The 20,686-nt window shown below is 36.6% G+C and overlaps 1 protein-coding gene across 4 annotated transcripts in view; it reads left to right on the top strand.

The window, feature by feature from the left end:
* top2b (DNA topoisomerase II beta) overlaps positions 1-20,686 on the top strand; it is a 97,143-nt gene that overhangs the window by 5,598 nt on the left and 70,859 nt on the right. For 2 of the 4 annotated variants that reach the window (XR_012394698.1, NM_001045191.2), the window contains exons 2-3: positions 16,427-16,621; positions 18,895-18,985. Coding sequence is in view for 3 of the 4 variants with exons in the window: in NM_001045191.2 (NP_001038656.1) it covers positions 16,427-16,621; positions 18,895-18,985 (286 nt within the window). In the remaining variant the exon portion in view is untranslated. Of the gene's footprint in view, positions 1-16,426; positions 16,622-18,894; positions 19,023-20,686 lie in introns of all 4 variants that reach the window. The other 2 variants (XM_005159507.5, XM_068215173.2) reach the window with 2 other exon arrangements.

The following is a 20,686-nucleotide window of genomic DNA, read 5'->3' as shown; positions in this document are numbered from 1 at the left end:
AGGCGCTTTTGCATTGCATTTTGACAATAAATCGTCCGCCATCCTCTTTCTGTAAAATCGACTCCTCTTTTCTCCTCACGTGGTAAATGAAATATGACGCACTGTAGCTATGTTTAGATTTTAACTATAGAGCATGCTCTCGTTTTAAGTCAATTATTTATAATTATATTTTCCATTTATTTCAGATAAATGTTTAATAAAAAATAAATAAATACTAAAAAAAAAAAAATGTGGGGACGGTGTCACGGTGGAAAAGTGATGTCACCGGTGTTGCGTCTTAACACCGGTATCACCGTCAGCACCATCTATCGTGGCAAGCCTAGTTTCTTTAGCCAGGTGCCGCATCAGACCAGGGGCTCATCTCCGGTTTCCAAAATGCATCACTAACTGCTTGAGAAACTGTTTTACTATGATAATTGGTGATAAAAATAAATTATGTTCAAGAAGATGTACTTGTGTTTACTAACTGTTTATTCAGTTAAACAGGTATTTTGAAGTGTAGGCCTACATAAACTCGAAACCGTGAATTTTGATTACCTTTATCCGTTTAAAGTCATAACTGAACTAAATAGAAATTGAATTAAGATGTGGAGTATGCATATATTAGTGGCAGTATTGAAGTAAACCCCACTATTATATCAAACTATTATTGCCATGTAATACTTTTCATCATGTTTTTCGACAAGATCCACACATGCTGCTGTCAGTAAAGGACCGCACACACACACACACTATGCGAAATGCAGAAGTTTTTTTCTTTCCATTTGGCGTGCGTTATTAAATTCCATAACACTCTCACCAGTCCTTAGTCCTTATTTGCGTCCAATACCCCAGTTTGGCACAGGGGCATGAATGAAATGTTCATGAATTAAAGTGAAACTGCCGAACTGCTGTTAAAGTTGCCCAAAATTACAGGAAACTCTTACATGAAAGCACTTCACATAAACACCTTAATTATATTATTGTCTATTATAGCAAATAACTAGACTACAGATGTCCATGTGAATGTAGTCAGTAGTGTTTTCGAAGTAAGTAAAAGATCCAGAAGGGCATCCTGCTGATTTGATTCAGAAGAGCACTTTTTTCTCAGACGGCTCATTGGCCAGATATACATCCGTGCTAAAATATCAAGGTTAAAGTCATCATAGATTGCGTAGAATAGACCCCAACCCAACTTTAATATTAGAGTTACGCCAATATATGTTTTTAATCACGTAATAAGAGCCTCGCAGCACGTTAATACTGATAACGGCCTACCACCTTTCCCAGTGCTCGCATTGGCTTCCTCCGGGTGCTCCGGTTTCCCCCTTAAGTCTAAAGACTTGTGGTATAAGTGAATTGGGTAAGCTAAATTGTCCATAGTGTATGTGTGTGAATGAGTGTTTATGGATTTTTTCCAGTTATGGGTTGCGGCTGGAAGGTCATTCGCTGTGTAAAACATATGCTGGATAAGTTGGTGGTTTATTCTGTTGTGGTGACCCCTGATTAATAATGGGACTAAAAAGAAAAAAGAAAATGAAAGTAAATATATATATATATATATATATATATATATATATATATATATATATATATATATATATATATATATATATATATATATATGGCAAAAAAAAGTTGATTTTTTTGTAAAGTTTGACCAAATCACGATTTCGATTTTTTTTTTTTTATTGTGTAACTAGTCAAAGTACACTACTTGTGTCATTCAAAAACATTACAACAACATGACTGAAGTAACATTCTCTTTATAAGTAACTTTAAAAACTATCTGGTTAAGTACCATTGTATTTCTAATGGCCATGCCATACATAAATTGGTCACCAATGTGTAAATAAATGTAAAACAAATTCACGAGTTAAATATCGTTGCAGAACATTTGAATAAAATACCAAAGTAAACATTAAATATTTCTGTTCTGAATATATAGTAAGAATACAACCGTTTTAACCAATGTAAACATTACATCAGTCAACTCTAAAAGTGAAGCAAATTACAACAGTAAAAAAACAAACAAAAAAAAACACTTTGTAGACCATCTTGCAAACATAAAGCAAATTAAAGCTGCAAGCAGCGATGATAGGGACCTCGCACCCGGGCTCACCGCCGCCCGGTAGCGTCATGATGACAGAGAACAGGGAACAATAATATTTTAAGCCGATATATATAAAGAACCAGAGAAAATCACAGATTTATGCCAAACTTCTTCCTGTCAGCAGGTGGCGCTATGACTGTGACTCAAGATTGGCATGTAGATGTCTTCAGGAGAGGCATCTCATCTAACCTGTGAAATTTCAAGTTGATCGGACATTGTTAGGCTGTTATAAGCGAAACCACCTTCTGTCAGCAGGTGGCGCTATGACAGTCTCAATATTGTTATGTTGATGTGTTCAGGAAAGGACTTTTATCCAGCATGTGAAGATTCAGGCTGATCAGACATTTTGTGGTTAAGTTATAAGCCAAAATTCCTTCTGTCACTAGGTGGCGCTATGACTGTCTCAATATTGGCATGTTGATATCATCAGAAGAGGATTTTAATCAACCATGTGAAGTTTCAGGCAGATCAGATACTGTAGGGCTGAGTTATAAGCCAAAATACCTTCTGCCAGCAGGTGGCGCTATGACTGACTCAATATTGGCATGTATATGTGTTTAGGAGAGGACTTTTATCAACCATGTGAAGTTTCAGGCAGATCGGACATTGTGTGGTTGAGTTATAAGGACTTCCTGTTCCATGGCGAAGCGTTGAGGTTTGTCATACCGCCACAGACACGCCCCTCTGCAAAAACTCTAGATCTTGTGTTCAGGAGAAGAATTTAATCAACCATGTGTAGTTTCAGGCAGATCGGACATTGTGTGGTTGAGTTATAAGGACTTCCTGTTCCATGGCGAAGCGTTGAGGTTTGTCATACCGCCACAGACACGCCCCTCTGCAAAAACTCTAGATCTTCACAATATATCATCGCTAGAGCTTTCAGATAACACTACCCAATTTTGGTGCTGATACGATAAAATTTGTGGGAGGAGTTTGTTATAGTGTAAAACATGTCATTTCCTGTGCCCAGTAGGTGGCGCTATACCTGTATCTGGATATTGGCATGTAAACGTGTTCAGGTCAGGACTCTTATCAAACGTGTGAATTTTGAGGCAGATCGGATAATGCATGCCTGAGTTATAACGACTTCCTGTTTTGTGGCGAATCGTCAAAGTTTGCGAGGCCGCCACGGACACGCCCATCGACGAAAACTCAAAAGCTTCGCAATTTAACATCGCCAAGGCCTTTAGATGACAAAACCCAATTTTGGTGTCGATCGGATAAAATCCCTAGGAGGAGTTCGTTAAAATACAACGCCTGGAAATGGCAAAAACACCACTTTTTCGCCGCAGGAAGTTAAAAATATCCGACTTCCTGTTGGGTTTGAGATATGGCTCCAAGAGACTTTTTCGTATGTTTTGGCATGTTTGAGGTGTGTGCCAATTTTCATGCATGTGCGTGATTCGTGGATCGGGGGCTCGTCAGTTTAATTTTTCTAGGTGGCGCTGTCGAGTCATTTTGCCACGCCCACTTCCAAAGCCCATAATAAACGTAAATTTTCGCCACTTCTGAGGCGTGTGCAAAGTTTCGTGAGTTTTCGGGCATGTTTAGCCCCTCAAAACCGCGATTCATTCCGCGGAAGAAGAAGAAGAAGAAGAAGAAGAAGAAGAATTAAAGCTGCAAGCAGCGATGATAGGGACCTCGCACCCGGGCTCACCGCCGCCCGGTGGCCTCAGGATGACAGAGAACAGCGAACAGTAATAATTTAAGCCGATATATAAAAAAAAATCTGAGAAAATCACAGATTTATGCCAAATTTCCTCCTGTCAGCAGGTGGCGCTATAACTGTGACTCACGATTGGCATGTAGATGTCTTCAGGAGAGGAAACTTATCAACCATGTGAAGTTTCAGGCAGATCGGACATTGTTTGGCTGAGTTATAAGCCAAACTGCCTTTTGTTAGCAGGTGGCGCAATGACAGACTCAATGTTGTTATGTAGATGTGTTCAGGAGAGGACTTTAATCAAACTTGTGAAGTTTCAGCCAGATCGGACTTTGTGTGGTTGAGTTATACTGCAAACTACCATCTGTCAGCAGGTGGCGCTATAACTGTGACTTAAGATTGGCATGTAGATGTCTTCCGGAGAGGAATCTTATCAACCATGTGAAGTTTCAGGCAGATCAGAGATTGTGTGGAGATTGTTTTATAAGACAAACTACATTCTGCCAGCAGGTGGCGCTATGAAAGACTCAATATTATTATGAAGATGTGCTCAGGAGAGGACTTTCATCAACCATGTGACATTTTAGGCAGATCTGACATTGTGTGGTCGAGTTACAAGCCAAACTTCCTTCTGCCAGCAGGTGGCGCTATGACTCTGACTCAATATTATTATGTAGATGTGCTCAGGAGAGGACTTTCATCAACCATGTGAAGTTTCAGGCAGATCGGACATTGTGTGGCCGAGTTACAAGCCAAACTACCTTCTGCCAGCAGGTGGCGCTATGACTGACTCAATATTGTTATGTGGATGTGTTCAGGAGAGGACTTTTATCAATCATGTGAAGTTTCAGGCAGATCAGACATTGTGTGGTTGAGTTATGAGGACTTCCTGTTCCATGGCGAAGCGTTGAGGTTTGTCATGCCACCACAGACACACCCCTTTACAAAAACTCTAGATCTTCACAATATATCATCTGTAGAGCTTTCAGATGACACCACTCTATTTTGGTGCTGATACGGGAAAGTTTGTGGAAGGAGTTTGTTACAGTGTCAAACATGTCATTTCCTGTGGCCAGCAGGTGGCGCTATAACTGTAACTGGATATCGGCACGTAAACCTGATCAGGTCAGGACTCTTATTAAATGTGTGAATTTTGAGGCAGATTGAATATTGCATGCCTGAGTTATAATGACTTCCTGTTTTGTGGCAAATCATCAAAGTTTGCGAGGCCGCCACGGACACGCCCATCGATGAAAACTCTAAAGCTTCGCAATTTAACATCACCAAGGCCTTTAGATGACAAAACCCAATTTTGGTGTCGATCAGATAAAATCCCTAGGAGGAGTTCGTTAAAATACAATGCCTGGAAATGGCAAAAATGCCACTTTTTCGCCACAGGAAGTTAAAAATACCCGACTTCCTGTTGGGTTTGAGATATGGCTCCAAGAGACTTTTTCGTATGTTTTGTCATGTTTGAGGTTTGTGCCAATTTTCGTGCATGTGCGTGATTCGTAGATCGGGGGCTCGTCCGTTTAATTTTTCTAGGGGGCGCTGTCGAGTCATTTTGCCACGCCCACTTCAATATTGTTATGTGGATGTGTTCAAGAGATGACGTTTATCAACCATGTGAAGTTTCACGCAGATCGGATATTGTGTGGTTGAGTTATAAGGACTTCCTGTTCCATGGCGAAGCGTTGAGGTTTGTCATGCCGCCACGGACACGCCCCTCGGCAAAAACTCTAGATCTCCACAATATATTATCACTAGAGCTTTCAGATGACACCACCCAATTTTGGTGCTGATACGATAAAATTTGTGGGAGGTGTTTGTTACTCCGTAAATCATGTCATTTCCTGTGGCCAGCAGGTGGCGCTGTAACTGTATCTGGTTATTGGCATGTAAACGTGTTCAGGTCAGGACTGTTATTAAACGTGTGAATTTTGAGGCAGATCTGATAATGCATGCCTGAGTTATAACGACTTCCTGTTTTGTGGCGAATCGTCAAAGTTTGCGAGGCCGCCACGGACACGCCCATCGATGAAAACTCTAAAGCTTCGCAATTTAACATCGCCAAGGCCTTTAGATGACAAAACCCAATTTTGGTGTTGATCGGATAAAATCCCTAGGAGGAGTTCGTTAAAATACAACCTCTGGAAATGGCAAAAACGCCACTTTTTCGCCGCAGGAAGTTAAAAATATCCGACTTCCTGTTGGGTTTGAGATATGGCTGCAAGAGACTTTTTCGTATGTTTTGGCATGTTTGAGGTGTGTGCCAATTTTCGTGCATGTGCGTGATTCGTATATCGGGGGCTCGTCCGTTTAATTTTTCTAGGTGGCGCTGTCGAGTCATTTTGCCATGCCCACTTCCGAAGCCCATAACAAACGTAAATTTTCGCCACTTCTGAGGCGTGTGCAAAGTTGCGTGAGTTTTCGGGCATGTTTAGCCCCTCAAAACCGCGATTCATTCCGCGGAAGAAGAAGAAGAAGAAGAAGAAGAATAATAATAAACAGAGCAATTCCAATAGGGCCTACGCACCGTTTCGGTGCTCGGTCCCTAATAATAATAAACGGAGCAATTCCAATAGGGCCTACGCACCGTTTCGGTGCTCGGTCCCTAATAAAGCAAGCACACCCTCTCTAAAGGGGCACTGGTTGTCTAAATGTACATTAGGACAGGGATTCTCAACCGGTGGGCCTCAGCGATCTTGCAGGTATGCCGCGAGATACCGGGTGTCACGAGATCTCGCGAGATTCAATCGCGACGAGATTTCTTGTCGAGGTAAAAAGTTGTCTTGTTAGTTGAGATGGTAGCATGGTGGAGCGTGGGGGTGAAATCAGCATTGAAGACTGGAAGCAGGATTGAATTTGAACCGCAAATCAAGTGCTTTGCATACACCTGGTAAGGTTGGCCTCTGTGATGTCACTCGGTTGGGCGGGCGGGTGTGATGTAAACACTTCGTGAAATGTGCAAAAAGCGGCATTAATGAAGTGCAGTACCGTAAACGCCGCAAACAAACTATTATCATGGTGTAAGACTTCTAGCCGCATTTTGCGACAGGACAGCCCACACAGCTGTTTGAGACTATATTCTCGGCATCTACACACATCTAAGGGCGCACACACATACTACACTGCTGGAGAATCAAACACCCGCCTTTATCATTACCAAACACGTTTGTTTTTTTTCATGGTTCAAGTGACCAAATTCTACACAAGGTCTAAAAAACGATTTTATATTATCATATACCACAAGTATTTTTTGCATGTTCCCGAGAGAGAAAGAGCGCAACATCCTCCACGTAACCAATATAAAATAATACTGTTGCATGCATCACCAAACGTGCATAAATCACGCCATGGACATTACATTAGGACGACTACTGGTTTAAAAAGGCCTAGATAAAAAGAATATGGCCGAATGAGCGCGTTTGTTATAAACTATAGGAAAACCACTTGTCAAAAAGAAATTTTAAAAAAATGAAACCATGTGAACAGAATAAACACAGGAATGGAGAAAAGAGCACTCTTTTATTATCCGCTGTCAGTCAGCGCCTGCTCTTTATTTTGTCATTGCGCCTTTTGCCGTGTGCATTGTAAATGCAGATAATCGAATACGAGTCACCTTTAAAATATTATAAATGTAAGCAGGTCATCAAAATAAAAAATAAAAATTTAAACTGACCATCAAGATCTGCAATGTAAATACTCTGAAATTCTATAGGGGAAAAGCCAGTCAATAGAGTTTGTTATTTTCCATTTATATACATACTTATATAACAAATATTTTGCATTGTTTGCATGTTCATTGCATAGAATTCAATAAAAAATAGTATAAACTATTGCATACATAAAATTATAGTAATAATTATGGAAATTGTATACTTAAAAAATGGAAGTAAGTTCAATACAGGTAAAATAAAAACACTTAAATTGTTTTGTATTTTGTGATTTAAAAACATTTTTAATATAAAAATCTGTTTTCCATTCATATATTAGCAAAATATTTGAAGACTATTCCATTCATGTTTCATCATAAAGGATTTCTTTAAAATAGTGTAAAAATCTCGTCTTGTTATCGTGAACCCAATCTTGTGTCTGTTCTCGTCTCGAGAAGTAGGCGTCTCGTCACACCCCTACTTAATATTATACTACAATTTTTGGATTTCATTATATATATATAGTATTATATACAGGTATATATTTGTTAATAAATAAAGGTTTAAAGAAACATTTTATACAAACATTTTAGAGAAATGTCAGACAGGTGGGCCTTCAAAAATTGATCGGAAAAAGAAGCGGGCCCCGAAGTAGAAAAGGTTGAGAACCCTGCATTAGGAGAAATCAAATAAGCTGTCAGCTTGGCTTTGACTTCTTCTGATTGAATGACAGTTTGTAATGCTGGTGCCGTTTTCTTAAAAAGATACAGTGGAAGTAAAGAACTGAACACGGATACAGTAAAGCCTAATTTAACCCATTGCGTGAAGTTGTGGACGTATAGCAGGAGCAAATACAAGCACCAGATGTGTGTCTAATGTGTGTCCACTCTCTGGGCCCTATCATACACCCAGCGCAAGGCGCGGTGCAGTTGTTTGCTAGTTTCAGCTCGACTCAAGAGTCGTTTTGACGTTTGGCGCCACACTGTTTAAATAGCAAATGCGTTTGCGCTCATATGTGCACTCATAGGCGTTCCAGTCTTAAAAAAGGAGGCGTGTTGAGACGCATTGCTGGCGCGTTGCTATTTTGAGAAACTGTAATATTCTGTTCAACAAACCAGAACAAAGCCGGTCTAAAGTCCAGTGCAGAGCGCGTTATTTGTGCGTCTCGCTTAATACACATTGCTTAATTCAGACAGGATGTACAGCAATACACAAATATCTTTACATATGAAAAATAATTAAAATATTAAGTGTATATATATATATATATATATATATATATATATATATATATATATATATATATATATATATATATATATATATATATATACAGGGCTTGAAATTGCGACCATTTTGGTTGCATATGCGCCCGAAATTTTTATCTATGCGACCTTAAAATATATTTGGGAGCATTTCTGCGAGTGCTTAAAATTGTTATGTGCGACCGGTTTTTACTGTAAAATGTTCACCACATGCGCGGATTCGGGAGACGTTCACGCAGAATGCATCTCTGCACTTGCAACGTGAAACGCAGCGCTCAGGAATGGTTTAAAACTGTTGTCATGTCAACTTGCTGCAGTAAACAAATCCAAGTCCGTAATGCGTGCCCCGCCTTCACGCTCTTCTTATTGGCCCACTGCTCTAGCACTGAACGCGAATGATTGGTTAATATCAGCTGTCAATCACTCAGTCAGCGCTTCTGGCTTGGGATGACAGAGAGAGAGCTACTACCGTGAAAAATTGTAAAGTGCTGAAGAGGAGAATGAAGATAACACTGACAGATTTTGTTTTAGAAACCATGACATCTAAAGTTATAAATACTGAAACATCTTAGTAGTGATCATGTGCTAAATGTTAATCCACTATCTACACTTTTCCAAGAGTAGAAGACTTCCATTGGCTTCAAGTCCGCAATAAAAAGTCTGTGGGATGGAGTTTTCAGGTAACTGTTTGCCACATCTAGCACAAGAGCTTCTGTTTAATCCTTCTTATAATCACCAGATGCTGTCCGCCATGCAAGGGACAGCTATATGTCAAATTGAACGGGCTTGCATTGAGTAAACTAATATCGCTACTCATAAAAATAAACCGGTATTGCTATTAACATGTATGCAAAAAATAAGCTAGAATATGTGTCAAAAGCATTAGTACAATATCTGACAGCACTTGTGAGAACAGCACAGTTATACCGTTAACAGATTCATTTAAGCAGTGCGTGCAGGGCCGGTGAGCGCTCAGTGTATCTTTTGCTCACTCAGTTCTGTTATAAAAATCTATTTTCTTGTGATAACGGGATTTCGTTGAGACATATTTTCCTCACGCTTTCATTTATATATATATATATATATATATATATATATATATATATATATATATAATTTTTTTTGCTTGTTAGTTTGTTTAGTGTTGATTTCGTATACATTAAATATGTTTGTATAAAACTTGTAGTAACGGTGCTCATAATTGGTGGGTGCAACTAAATTTTGGCTGATGTGCCTAAATATAAAGGATTAAATTATTACAAAACATATTATTTTATAGCTTACATAATTATAAAAACCATACTTTTATGCCTTCTGCATCTTGGGCGGCTTTTTCAGTCCATTTATAACAATTCACTTTTGTAAAATTGTATTATTATTAGCAGTATTGTTTATTATATGCATAATTTTATTTGTTTTATTTAAAACAAGCTTAGATTTCCCCACCTGTCAGGCTTTAGACCATATAGGGCATAGCATGTGTATTAGGCTATAATCAAGTTTTTTGAACACACTTTGTTATTATTGGTTATTTATTCGTTTGCCGGAAATTAGAACTGAATTTAAAAACAGATTTGAAACAATTCTTTGCGCTTAACAAATTAAATTATGGGGAATGGTTAATAAATGCATATGAAACAGTCCCTTAAAAGTCACGTCTTGCTTTCAGTTTCGGGCTTAGGCCCGTTTCCACTCTCACAAGCGTAAAAAGCCCAAAGTAAACCAAGCCAAGTGAACCTCTTCCACCCGGGCTAGGGCCGGCCAAGTAAACCGTGCCTGAGCCCAATTCAGTGCACTCACACTTCCTAGATCCGGTTTGAGGTGGTTTAGAATATTAATATATTCATCTTTAGTTTTATTTGACTTCCATCATAAAACATTAAGAAGATTATATCAATAAATAATTTAGAATAATGTCACATTCACATTCGTTCATTCGGGTGCTCATGTTGCTCAGAGAAATCACCCCGGCCGAAGGCGTCCCTCACGATCACACTCTCGTCAGTCTTGAATATTAAACAGAGGTAATTGACTAATACTTTTAGATGACCGCTACTAGCGTGCTCGTTTTAAAGTATTTTTAGTTAGTCCCGCTTAGATGTACACCCTTGAGTAAAGACAATATCATTTCCAATTAGAGGTTAGGGCATTATTATAAATGTAACCGACTACTGTACTCTATAATAACATTGGTTTTCACCAAGCCCATGGTTTCCCATATGAACTTAATTTAGAATAATATTACTTTCAAACAAAGGTCGGGTACCCAATCTAGGTTAGCCATACAACTCCTTGTTGTCCTAGACGGAAATTAACGCCCTTTCCACCTAATTACACTTGAATCAATATCAAGAGTCAGTCAAAAATAGAATTAGTGAACCCAATGCTCCATCTCAACTGGCTCATCTACTGACCTGACGCAAGAAGTGTGGAAACAAGAATACAGCATAATCTACTAGAACTAATAATTACAGAGTGAGCAAAATATGTTCAAACATAACAGTTTATTAGTCAGGTAAATGTGTATTATGCCAATTCATTCAGTCAATTCATAAACGATCAAATTCTCAAAGATAAATCCATGATTAAAAGATGCGTACCTGACTTCAAAATATACATAACATGTAAGCGTAAGCTGATCTGAGTAAGCAGAATCGCGCCAAACATTTTTCAAACCTTCCCTTAAGTAATTCAAGAATCCCCTCAAGGAAAGGGGTGTGTGAATAACAAAAGGCATTTGCATTTAGTGCTGCCTGTAGGAAAGGCACACCCTTCACAGCGGTTCAAAAGATGCCTGAAGTTATATATTTATTGTTTTGATTATGTCTATTTCTGAGGGAATGAGACCATTGTACCAGTCGCACTGAGACATTTTAAATGATATCAAACATGATAGATAAAGGCCGTACTCACACTAGGTACAGTTGCCTCGAACCGGGCCAAAGCACACTTGTCCCCCCTCCCGTCTCCCCCGACGGCCTGCGCTCACACCATATCGGGCCTCGGCAAGCTTACGTCATCGCTGCTGCGCTGTTTAGAAGCGCTCTCTATGGCAAGCCTTTTTAGCATTTAAATCTTTGTTCTGACTCCATAAATATATTTAGAGATATCTCTAATTATATTTTGACTAGTCAGAATAACAATTAGAGATATCTGCAATTGCAATTGTACTAGTACGAAATCAGATATTTTACTTTTATTTTGCGTTGGATTCAGCAATCGCAGAATCCCTAAAAACTAGAGGGTCTGGTTTATAATTGCCATTACTGATTATCAAAAAGACTATAAAAATACTATAAAAATAAATAGAGTGAGTGCATTATATTAAGGTTTTATTTTATAATTAAACCAAGCCAGGGTGATGTGAATGACATTATAAAAGTACACTACCATTACATTTGAATACTTACTTGTTGCGTACTCACATCTCTGGAATTTGTTTTCTCTAAAAACTTGCGGAAAAACACTGTGCACTGTAAAAAACAACTTATAGAATCAACCCAATAAAATCAAGGTAACAATTTGCATTAGAGTAGATTCTATCACAAATATTTGAGTAAAAATAGTACCTCAATTTAAGTTACAACATACCAATAGAAATTATGTAAGATATAACTAATATTTATTATTAGTAACTACTTTTAAAAGTGAGTAACATTTACTCACTTTAAGCAGCAGCAGTTCTTCTACTACATTCATATTAATAATAATTAGCCAATAAAAAATTACATATTATGTGTAAGGTTAACTTTTCAACCTAGGTAAAAGCCCCTTTCACACAGTGATACCGGTAAATATCTGGAAAATTTCTGGAACGACTTTACCGGTATATTCAAAAAAGTGCTGTTCACACAGGCGAGGACGTTACGGAATTTTTCCGGAAAAGACCGTTCACACATCCATTCCAAAATACCGGTAAATTCTCACATCATTCACCACAAATGAGCCTTAGACGACTGCGCTTGTATTTGTAAACATTTGACTACATTACAAACTATGTGGATGATCAGTACTGTGAACAACTTCGATGAAAACATATGGAGGATCACTTTCGCATGTCGAGATGTTCATGATATGTGTGTGTGTGCTGGCGCTCACAGGCTGTTTCACAGGCACACGCAAAGCTTGAAGGTAAACAAACAGCGGCTTATCATAAGCATCTTATCGATTATTATTTACACAGTTGGCATTAAGAAGAACATAAACGTTATCTGACTAACTTCTAGCAGCTAAATGCGTCTGGGAAAATGTTCAAAGGCTTTTATTCTCATAAACTTAGCGGACGTAAACGCATCTGACTGTTCTGATTGGCTAAAGCAGACGTATCACGTCAGCACGTTCTAGACGTGCACGCGCTCTTTCAGGCAATCTTCCTTCTGCATTCACACAGCGCAGCATTCCGGCAAATTACCGGTAATGTTACAACTTCTCTTTCCGGAAAATAGCCAGAACGAATTTACCGGTATTTTCAAAAAGGACCTGTTCACACATACAGACCTTTCCGGAAAACTACTGGCAATTTTCCGGAAAGGTCTGTATGGTTGAAAGGGGCTAAAGTTTAGTAAAACATTGCCAAGGCAGGAAATTACCAGATTGAATCATAACGTATTTGAATTAGGCTTGCCACGATAGACGGTGTTAACGGTGATACCGGTTTTAAGACGCAACACCAGTGACAAATCACTTTTTCACCGTGACACCGTCCCCACATTTGTTTTTTTTTTTAAGTATTCGTTTTTTTTTTTTTTAATTAAAATATTTATTTGAATTAAATGGGAAACATAATTCTAAATAATTTACTTAAGATGAGAGCATGCACTATAATTATCATCTGAACATAGCTACAATGCGTCATATTTCATTTATCACATCAGGAGAATGAGAGGAGTCGAATTTACAGAAAGAGAATGGCGGATGGATAAGTGTCAAAACGCAATGCAAAATGTGCCTGTTCGGCTATATTTTGCAAAAAGAGAACCTGAAGACGTTAATGAGGCAATCTGCAAACTTTGCCTGACAAAGGTGGCAGCAGTTGGAGGAAACACAACTAATTTATACACTCATTTTCAACACTATGTTCAATTATGTGTGGGTCGCGGGTAGATAAGATCAATAGCCATAAATATGCAACGCATACTCTGATTTTTAAAATCACGCGACCATCATCTAACAGTTTATTAATAAATTATCTTTTTTTATTTATTAAAACAAGAGTGATTTAGCAACGCCGCGCCATTAATAAGCCAACTGCAGAGAAACAAAGCAACAGTCGTGAGCACTTTTTCCGAAGTTCAGCTGTTCTTTTTTTGCAATTGATTATTATGCGTTTAATGTTAAAAAAATCAATAAAGAATAGGCCGACAAGAGTGTGGGCTAACCAGTGTGTGTGCGCGTCTTTTATCACTGAGGACGCTCTCTTCAAAAACCGAAAGTTGCTTCGTCTGTCTGGCAATATTTCGGCTTTTAATAAATGAAAAGTTAATTTAGATGAGTCAATATTAAAAATTGCAATAAAGTAACTGAGATGTGCGGCCACACATCAAATCTGAGGTCTGATCTCATCTCTCTCTCTCTCTGTCATCCAGACACAGACGCCTAACTAGTCAAGTCGCAAAACTGAGGCTGGTACCAGCTGACAGGTAGAATAGCTGAAGCCTTTGCGAAATCTGTCAGAATACAGCAATGAAATAAACATGCATAAATGTCTTTGAGCCAGAAAGTCTATCTAGGATATCTCAAAACGCAATTGGAGCCGTGGAGGAGTTGTGTAGTCTTGAAATTATATTATTTCTAAAAAAATGAAAACCAAAATAAACTATTCATTGCATTTTTCGTTTGATAAAAATATACATAAACGAAAAAAAATCAAAGGGTAGCTAGTTTGTTGTAATGTGTTTTAATATTAATAAAAATATGCTGCCTTAAGTTTAACGGTTATACGCCCTCAATAAAAAACATTATTTTACTGTGTACTGGGTTATAATCTATATTTTACAATAAAACTAAACGTAGCATGTCTCGCTGTCATTTAAAACATGTAATTCATAAAACGCCAGAGCTGTGGACCTACAGTATGCAGTGTGTTAACACTGGTGTTGGTCCATTTTACTGCGCACCGAACTCCAATCCGAGGGAGTTTATGTTACTCGATAGACAACATTAACTTGAGAGATTTTAAAAATAAAAGGTATTTTTTAAAAAGAAACAAAGAGCAAATCTGCAACAAATAAAACTAAAAATAAAACCTCCTGCCAGTGCTGTGTGTATTCCGCCACTGACAGTGTAATACACGCTTATGCAGCGCCTGTAACTGCCGCTTTTAAGAGAGATCAAAGCTGGTATCATAACCAAAAAGCAAGATCATATAGTTATAAATATTCCATAACAATACCTTCGAAATGTTTATACATTTACATGTTGTTTATTGAGATTGTGTGATCTGTATATGATGTCTGAACTTTACAGAAGCTGTAAACTGACACGTGTGCGGTGATGTTTAGCTCTGACAAGGCGCTTTTATTCAGCCTGTAGTCTTAACATTTTTTAAAATAATGTTACATTTCTTAACATTTTCATCATTATTTTTTATTTATAGTTTATATATAAAATGAGTGCCAACTTGTTTAGTTGTGATCATTATGCAAGGATCATATTTCACATTCGGTTTTTTCTTTAATAGCCTAGATTCGTTAATGATGTAGCCTATTTTATAAACGGATTGTTCATATCATAAGGACTAAGCTGTTAATATATAATATAGGCGTTTATGGTTGTTATTTGTATGGTTCCAACTTCCACAGTTTTTTCAGCCTGTAGCATTGTTGTGTTTTATTCGTTATGTTAATAAAAGTTATGTGTTGTTTAATAACAGTGATTTTTATTTATTTTTTTTGTAGTTTCCTTTTTGTTCATTCAAACAATTGACGCCGAATTGGCAATTCCCGCAAAACTGAAAGTTCAAGTATTATTCGCAAGCATTTATAAGCTATTTAAAAGCAGAAAAAAGAGGAAAAGAAGAAACGCCCACTCCCACGGTGATACCGGTATAACCGGTGTTGTCACATGTCGATTAACCGGTGGGGAAATTTCGTCACCGTCACAACCCTAATTTGTATTGATTTTCAACTGGCTCACGGTGAATCATTACACCCCTACTTACTCTCCTTCACCTAACTCCCTAATTAAACAGGGTTCACCACAGAGGAATGAACCACCAATTACTCTGGCATATGTTTTATGCAGTGGATGCCCTTCCAGCCACAACTCAGCACTGAGCAACACTTATACACTTTATCATTCACACACATTCATATACCTCTGCTAATTTAGTCTACCCAGTTCATCTATATCGCATGTTTTTAGACTATGGGGGAAACTGAAGCACCCAGTGCAACATGAGGCATGAACATGCAAACTCCACATAGAAATACTTCCTGGCTTAGCCGGGACTCGGAACTAGTGACCTTTTTTGGCAAACCATGAAACTTAAATACAATTTAAAAAGTAAAATTAATATATTATTAAATTGAATAAACATTGATGTCTATTAATCATCATTGTCATATTGGTTGATTTTACAGATGAATTACGGAAGCCCAATTTATATTTATTGTTGTTTTCTGTGGTGTTAAATTGAAAGTTATTATTTTTTAAATTAAAAAGTTTAAAGTTATTGATCTGCCCCGCTTTATATTTGATTTGATAGTCATTAGCAAGTTTAACAAAATTGCATGGATGTATCTAACAACAGACCCTCTTTGACAAGAACAATGGTGCGAAGAAAGAGGAAATGAATGGCCGGGGAGATGCAGGAAAAAGTGAGGTGGTGAAGAAGGAGAGTTCTAAGAAGATGTCAGTGGAGAGGATCTACCAGAAGAAGACCCAACTAGAACACATCCTTCTCCGCCCAGATACATATATTGGCTCTGTGGAACCTGTCACTCAGGTGAGAGAAAATTTATTAGGATGATGATTAAAGATCAGGGGTCCATTCTTCATACATGGATTGCTCAATTAGCTGGATTTGGTTATTGATCATTTGACTCATAGTTTCGTTCTTCAAAATTCATTCAAGAGCAACTGGTCTGGAAGCTCTAACCTGCTCAAGAGCAGGCTTATTTCATATAAACAGGATTAGATTGTGTCATTTCAAGTAAAGGTGATACTAAAAGTATGTAGCTACCTACTGCTGATATTTTCTTACAATAATAACCTATAGGATATATAACTTTAACGTTGGGAAAATAACAAAACTTTCAAAAAAGAATTACAGATATCTTTCCAATATCAAAACGTTTTTTTTTTAATTAATTAAGCAGCAATTATGACACCACAAGGTTAAAAAACTTGAATACGATCCTAAAGAAAATCCACTCTAAAAGTAAAAATAATAAATAAATAAATTGCTAAATACTCTTGACACATAAAAGTGTAAAGCTTGCAGCCTACAACAAATGTAGAAAGTCATTGTGTATTATATTTACCAAACCTTTTACTATGAATTGTATGTAATTTTGATCACATAGATGATTGAATATTAATCAGATGATCAGGTCAATCATGTCATTCTGATCATGAATTTGAGGATAGGTAGGTCTGTCCTTCACAAGCAGGAGCACAAACAGCGATTTTAGATCATTTAATAAGTTTTTTAAAATCTGATTTAGAAAATTGCAAACTTGAAAACATGCAAAGACAAATATTAGTTTAACAGGTTTTGCTTTTTAAGCAGAATAGCTAAGGTATATAAATAATAGAATAAAATAAAAGGTGCTGTATGTAAGTTTTGGACTTTTCTAAAGCATAAAAAGACAAAAAAAAAAAATTTTTGCAGATATTGAAGAAAAATGTCAAGTGAACATTCTTGTTTATCCAAAAAACATTGCTGAAGTCAGATATTCTGTGAAAACGTGTTTTCCATGCTGGAACGCTGTTTTGTTTATGTTTTTTTTTTTATCTGCCCAATGCCAGGGGTCCATTCTTTTTACCTCGCTTAAATGATCTAAGATGATTTTGCCGATCCTGGATCTTTTAATCTTGATAACTGATCTCTGGCTAATTTGGTTCTTCAAACAAGTTTGCGAATCAGATTAGATTGTCTGGATGAACTGATGTGAGATCGCTGCGTGTGTTGTGAAGGACAGATCTATCGATCCTCGAAATCATGATCAGCAATGCAACGATTGGCTGACGGCACAGCAGCGTAATGACATCATCTGATTAATATTCAATTATCCATGTGAGCAAAATTACATAAAATTAGCAGTAAACGGTTTGTTAAATATGACACGCAATAACTTTCCACATATGTTGTGAACTGCAGGCTTTTTTACACTTTCATGTGTCAAGAGTATTTATCATGTATTTCAGTGCATATCAATGTATTTAGTTCTACATTTAGAAAATATTTTCTTTATTACAGTAGCCGTTTTTTTAATCGCTGTATGGAATAACTGGATGTTTACAAAAGCATTTTGATATTGTTAAAGGTGTCTGCAACTTTTGTGAAGCATAATCACTGGCATATTAACTGTCAAAACATGTTCATGACTGCATTATGGATTATTTCTTTTTTTAAAAAAGTCACATATTCTGCATTTCTATTATCATACACAAATTGTACTGAAGCGATCTAAAAAGTTTATATCAATAAACCTTCTCTTTGTACTTTCATTTCGAGGGTGCAGATTGCATAAGTTTTGTTAATATAACTTTATTTATTTTATTAATAACTATAACTTTATATATAAAGTAAAAAATTTTTTTTACTATTTTCCCAAGTGTATATAACTACTACTGTAAGAAAATATCATAATTCGGTACTTTCTTTATTATCTTTGCTTGAACTTACCCGATCTAATCCTGTTTCTATGAATTGAACCTGCTTCAGATCAGGTTTGAGCTAGCAGAATTGTTGCTATGACAACAACTCTCAGATCAGCTTTGAAGAACGAACCGATCCTGGATCGTGTCAAATCGTCAATATCCAAATCCAGCTAACTGAGTAATCCACGTACGAAGAACGGACCCCAGCTCACCCAATTATAATTCAGCATTCAATGTTTTGATCCAAGAATGCAATACCTAGTTTAACCACTGGGTGCCAAACTTACTGCATCTTTAAACTGAATCCAGACCCATTCTAAGCATGATTGTGTCATTTCCCTCAAATGCATTACATTTATTTATATATTACTCAAATAATTGTGTGTTTTACAGCAAATGTGGGTTTTTGATGAAGAAATTGGAATGAACTTGAGAGAGATTTCGTTCGTCCCTGGATTATATAAAATCTTTGATGAGATCCTTGGTAAGATTACTGCATTTTATATTTGTTGAGATCCTTGGTAAGATTACTGTATTTTATATATATATATATATATATATATATATATATATATATATATATATATATATATATATATATATATATATATATATATATGTGTGTGTGTGTGTGTGTGTGTGTGTGTGTGTGTGGATGCTTTACCTGGCAGCTCTGCTTTACCTCTTTAGCTTTTGAAATCATTTATTTTACTTCCCTGTCCAGCATAGTCTTCAACATTGGTGGAAACAGGTCATACATTGTCAAGTGCAAACAAGTCTTAAGTTCAAGTTTAGACAAATCAAGTCAATTCAAGTCAAGGGTTTATATATTATGGCTGTCAAAATTAATTAATCATGAGTTTATCACGTGTTAATGCAAAGTAGTTTTAACTGCATTAATATTATTCACAACCTGTCTTGTTCTGGAGTAGCTGGTCTGTGTATTCTGTGTGGAACATATTTCTTTACCACTTTTGGTCACAGTTTGAGTTTGTCATTAGAACCATTAAAGGTGTTTATTCAAATTAAAATTCACCTAAGTCTGTTGTACTAATCATTTCAGTTACAGGCTAGTCAAACATTTGTTACCAAAATATAGAACTATTGTTTTATTGAACTATATTGTTAATGCGCTCCTTATTTCCTGAAAGTCAGTTATTAAATCAGTCCAATGTTATTCCTTCTAGTCTGTTTTCATTCTACATGTATGATACAAATTCACTTTTATGCTTTTAGGTCCCTTAAAAGGTATTAAAAGTCTTTAATTGCTATTTTTTTGCGACGTATTAAAGTTCAAATTTGAATTTAATTTTTAATTAAATAAATTTTTTTACTATTAAGATGCTGTGTAGTTTGTGAAATCAATAAAATCCTGCTTGATTTGACATTAGATTTGACATTTGTTTTGTGCAGTAAACAGGGAAATACTGTTATTTCTTCTATTGTAGACACCAACTGCTGGATTAGCATTTTATTCAGCATATGAGTAATGTTTTAGTTTAAGAGTAGTTTCTTACAATCAGTATTTAGTAAATAAACTATAAGTTAAGATGTGTTAATGTTTAAAACCCAAAGGGGCAATGAGGTCTTAAAATATATGAAAAGAGGCTTAAAGGTACTGGATTTCAATCTCTGATTTCTGTGTATACCCTGTATCATTGCTGGTTTAATTTCTGACAGTTACTGTTTTTTTTTTATACTAACTACTTCTGGCCCAATTGAAAAATCAGTTCCAGTTTTTTTTATATGGCTTCCAATATATATATTTTTTTGATGAATGAACTAGACTGTTACTTTTACAATCTCTACAATCACAACTAAAATGGACAAAGGTCTGCTTTTGCATTTTCTTTGTTATTAGTTATTGGTTGGAGCATATATATTCTTTAACAGTTTTTACAATCTCTAGAGAAAATAACTACATTTTAACATCTAAAATGTAATGCTCAGAAGGCTATGTTACTGTTGTGAAGTTGAGAGGTCTATTAGCAGTCTTTATTAGACAGTTACAAAAAAGCACAGCATCAGTATCAAAGGGCAATTAAAAAATCAAAAACAACAGGCAAAGGTCAGGGCAGGCAGCAAAAAAAAGTAGAGAAACAATGCAAGGGTCAAAAATAAAGGCAATGCAGCAAAAATAAAAATGTTCAGAAATGACAGCAATGCAAATCAAAACTTTGCAGAA

This window comes from Danio rerio, chromosome 19 (assembly GCF_049306965.1).
Source record: "Danio rerio strain Tuebingen ecotype United States chromosome 19, GRCz12tu, whole genome shotgun sequence".
NCBI lineage: Eukaryota > Metazoa > Chordata > Actinopteri > Cypriniformes > Danionidae > Danio > Danio rerio.
The sequence above is the reverse complement of the archived record's forward strand: the minus strand, read 5'-3'. Positions and strand labels throughout refer to the sequence as shown.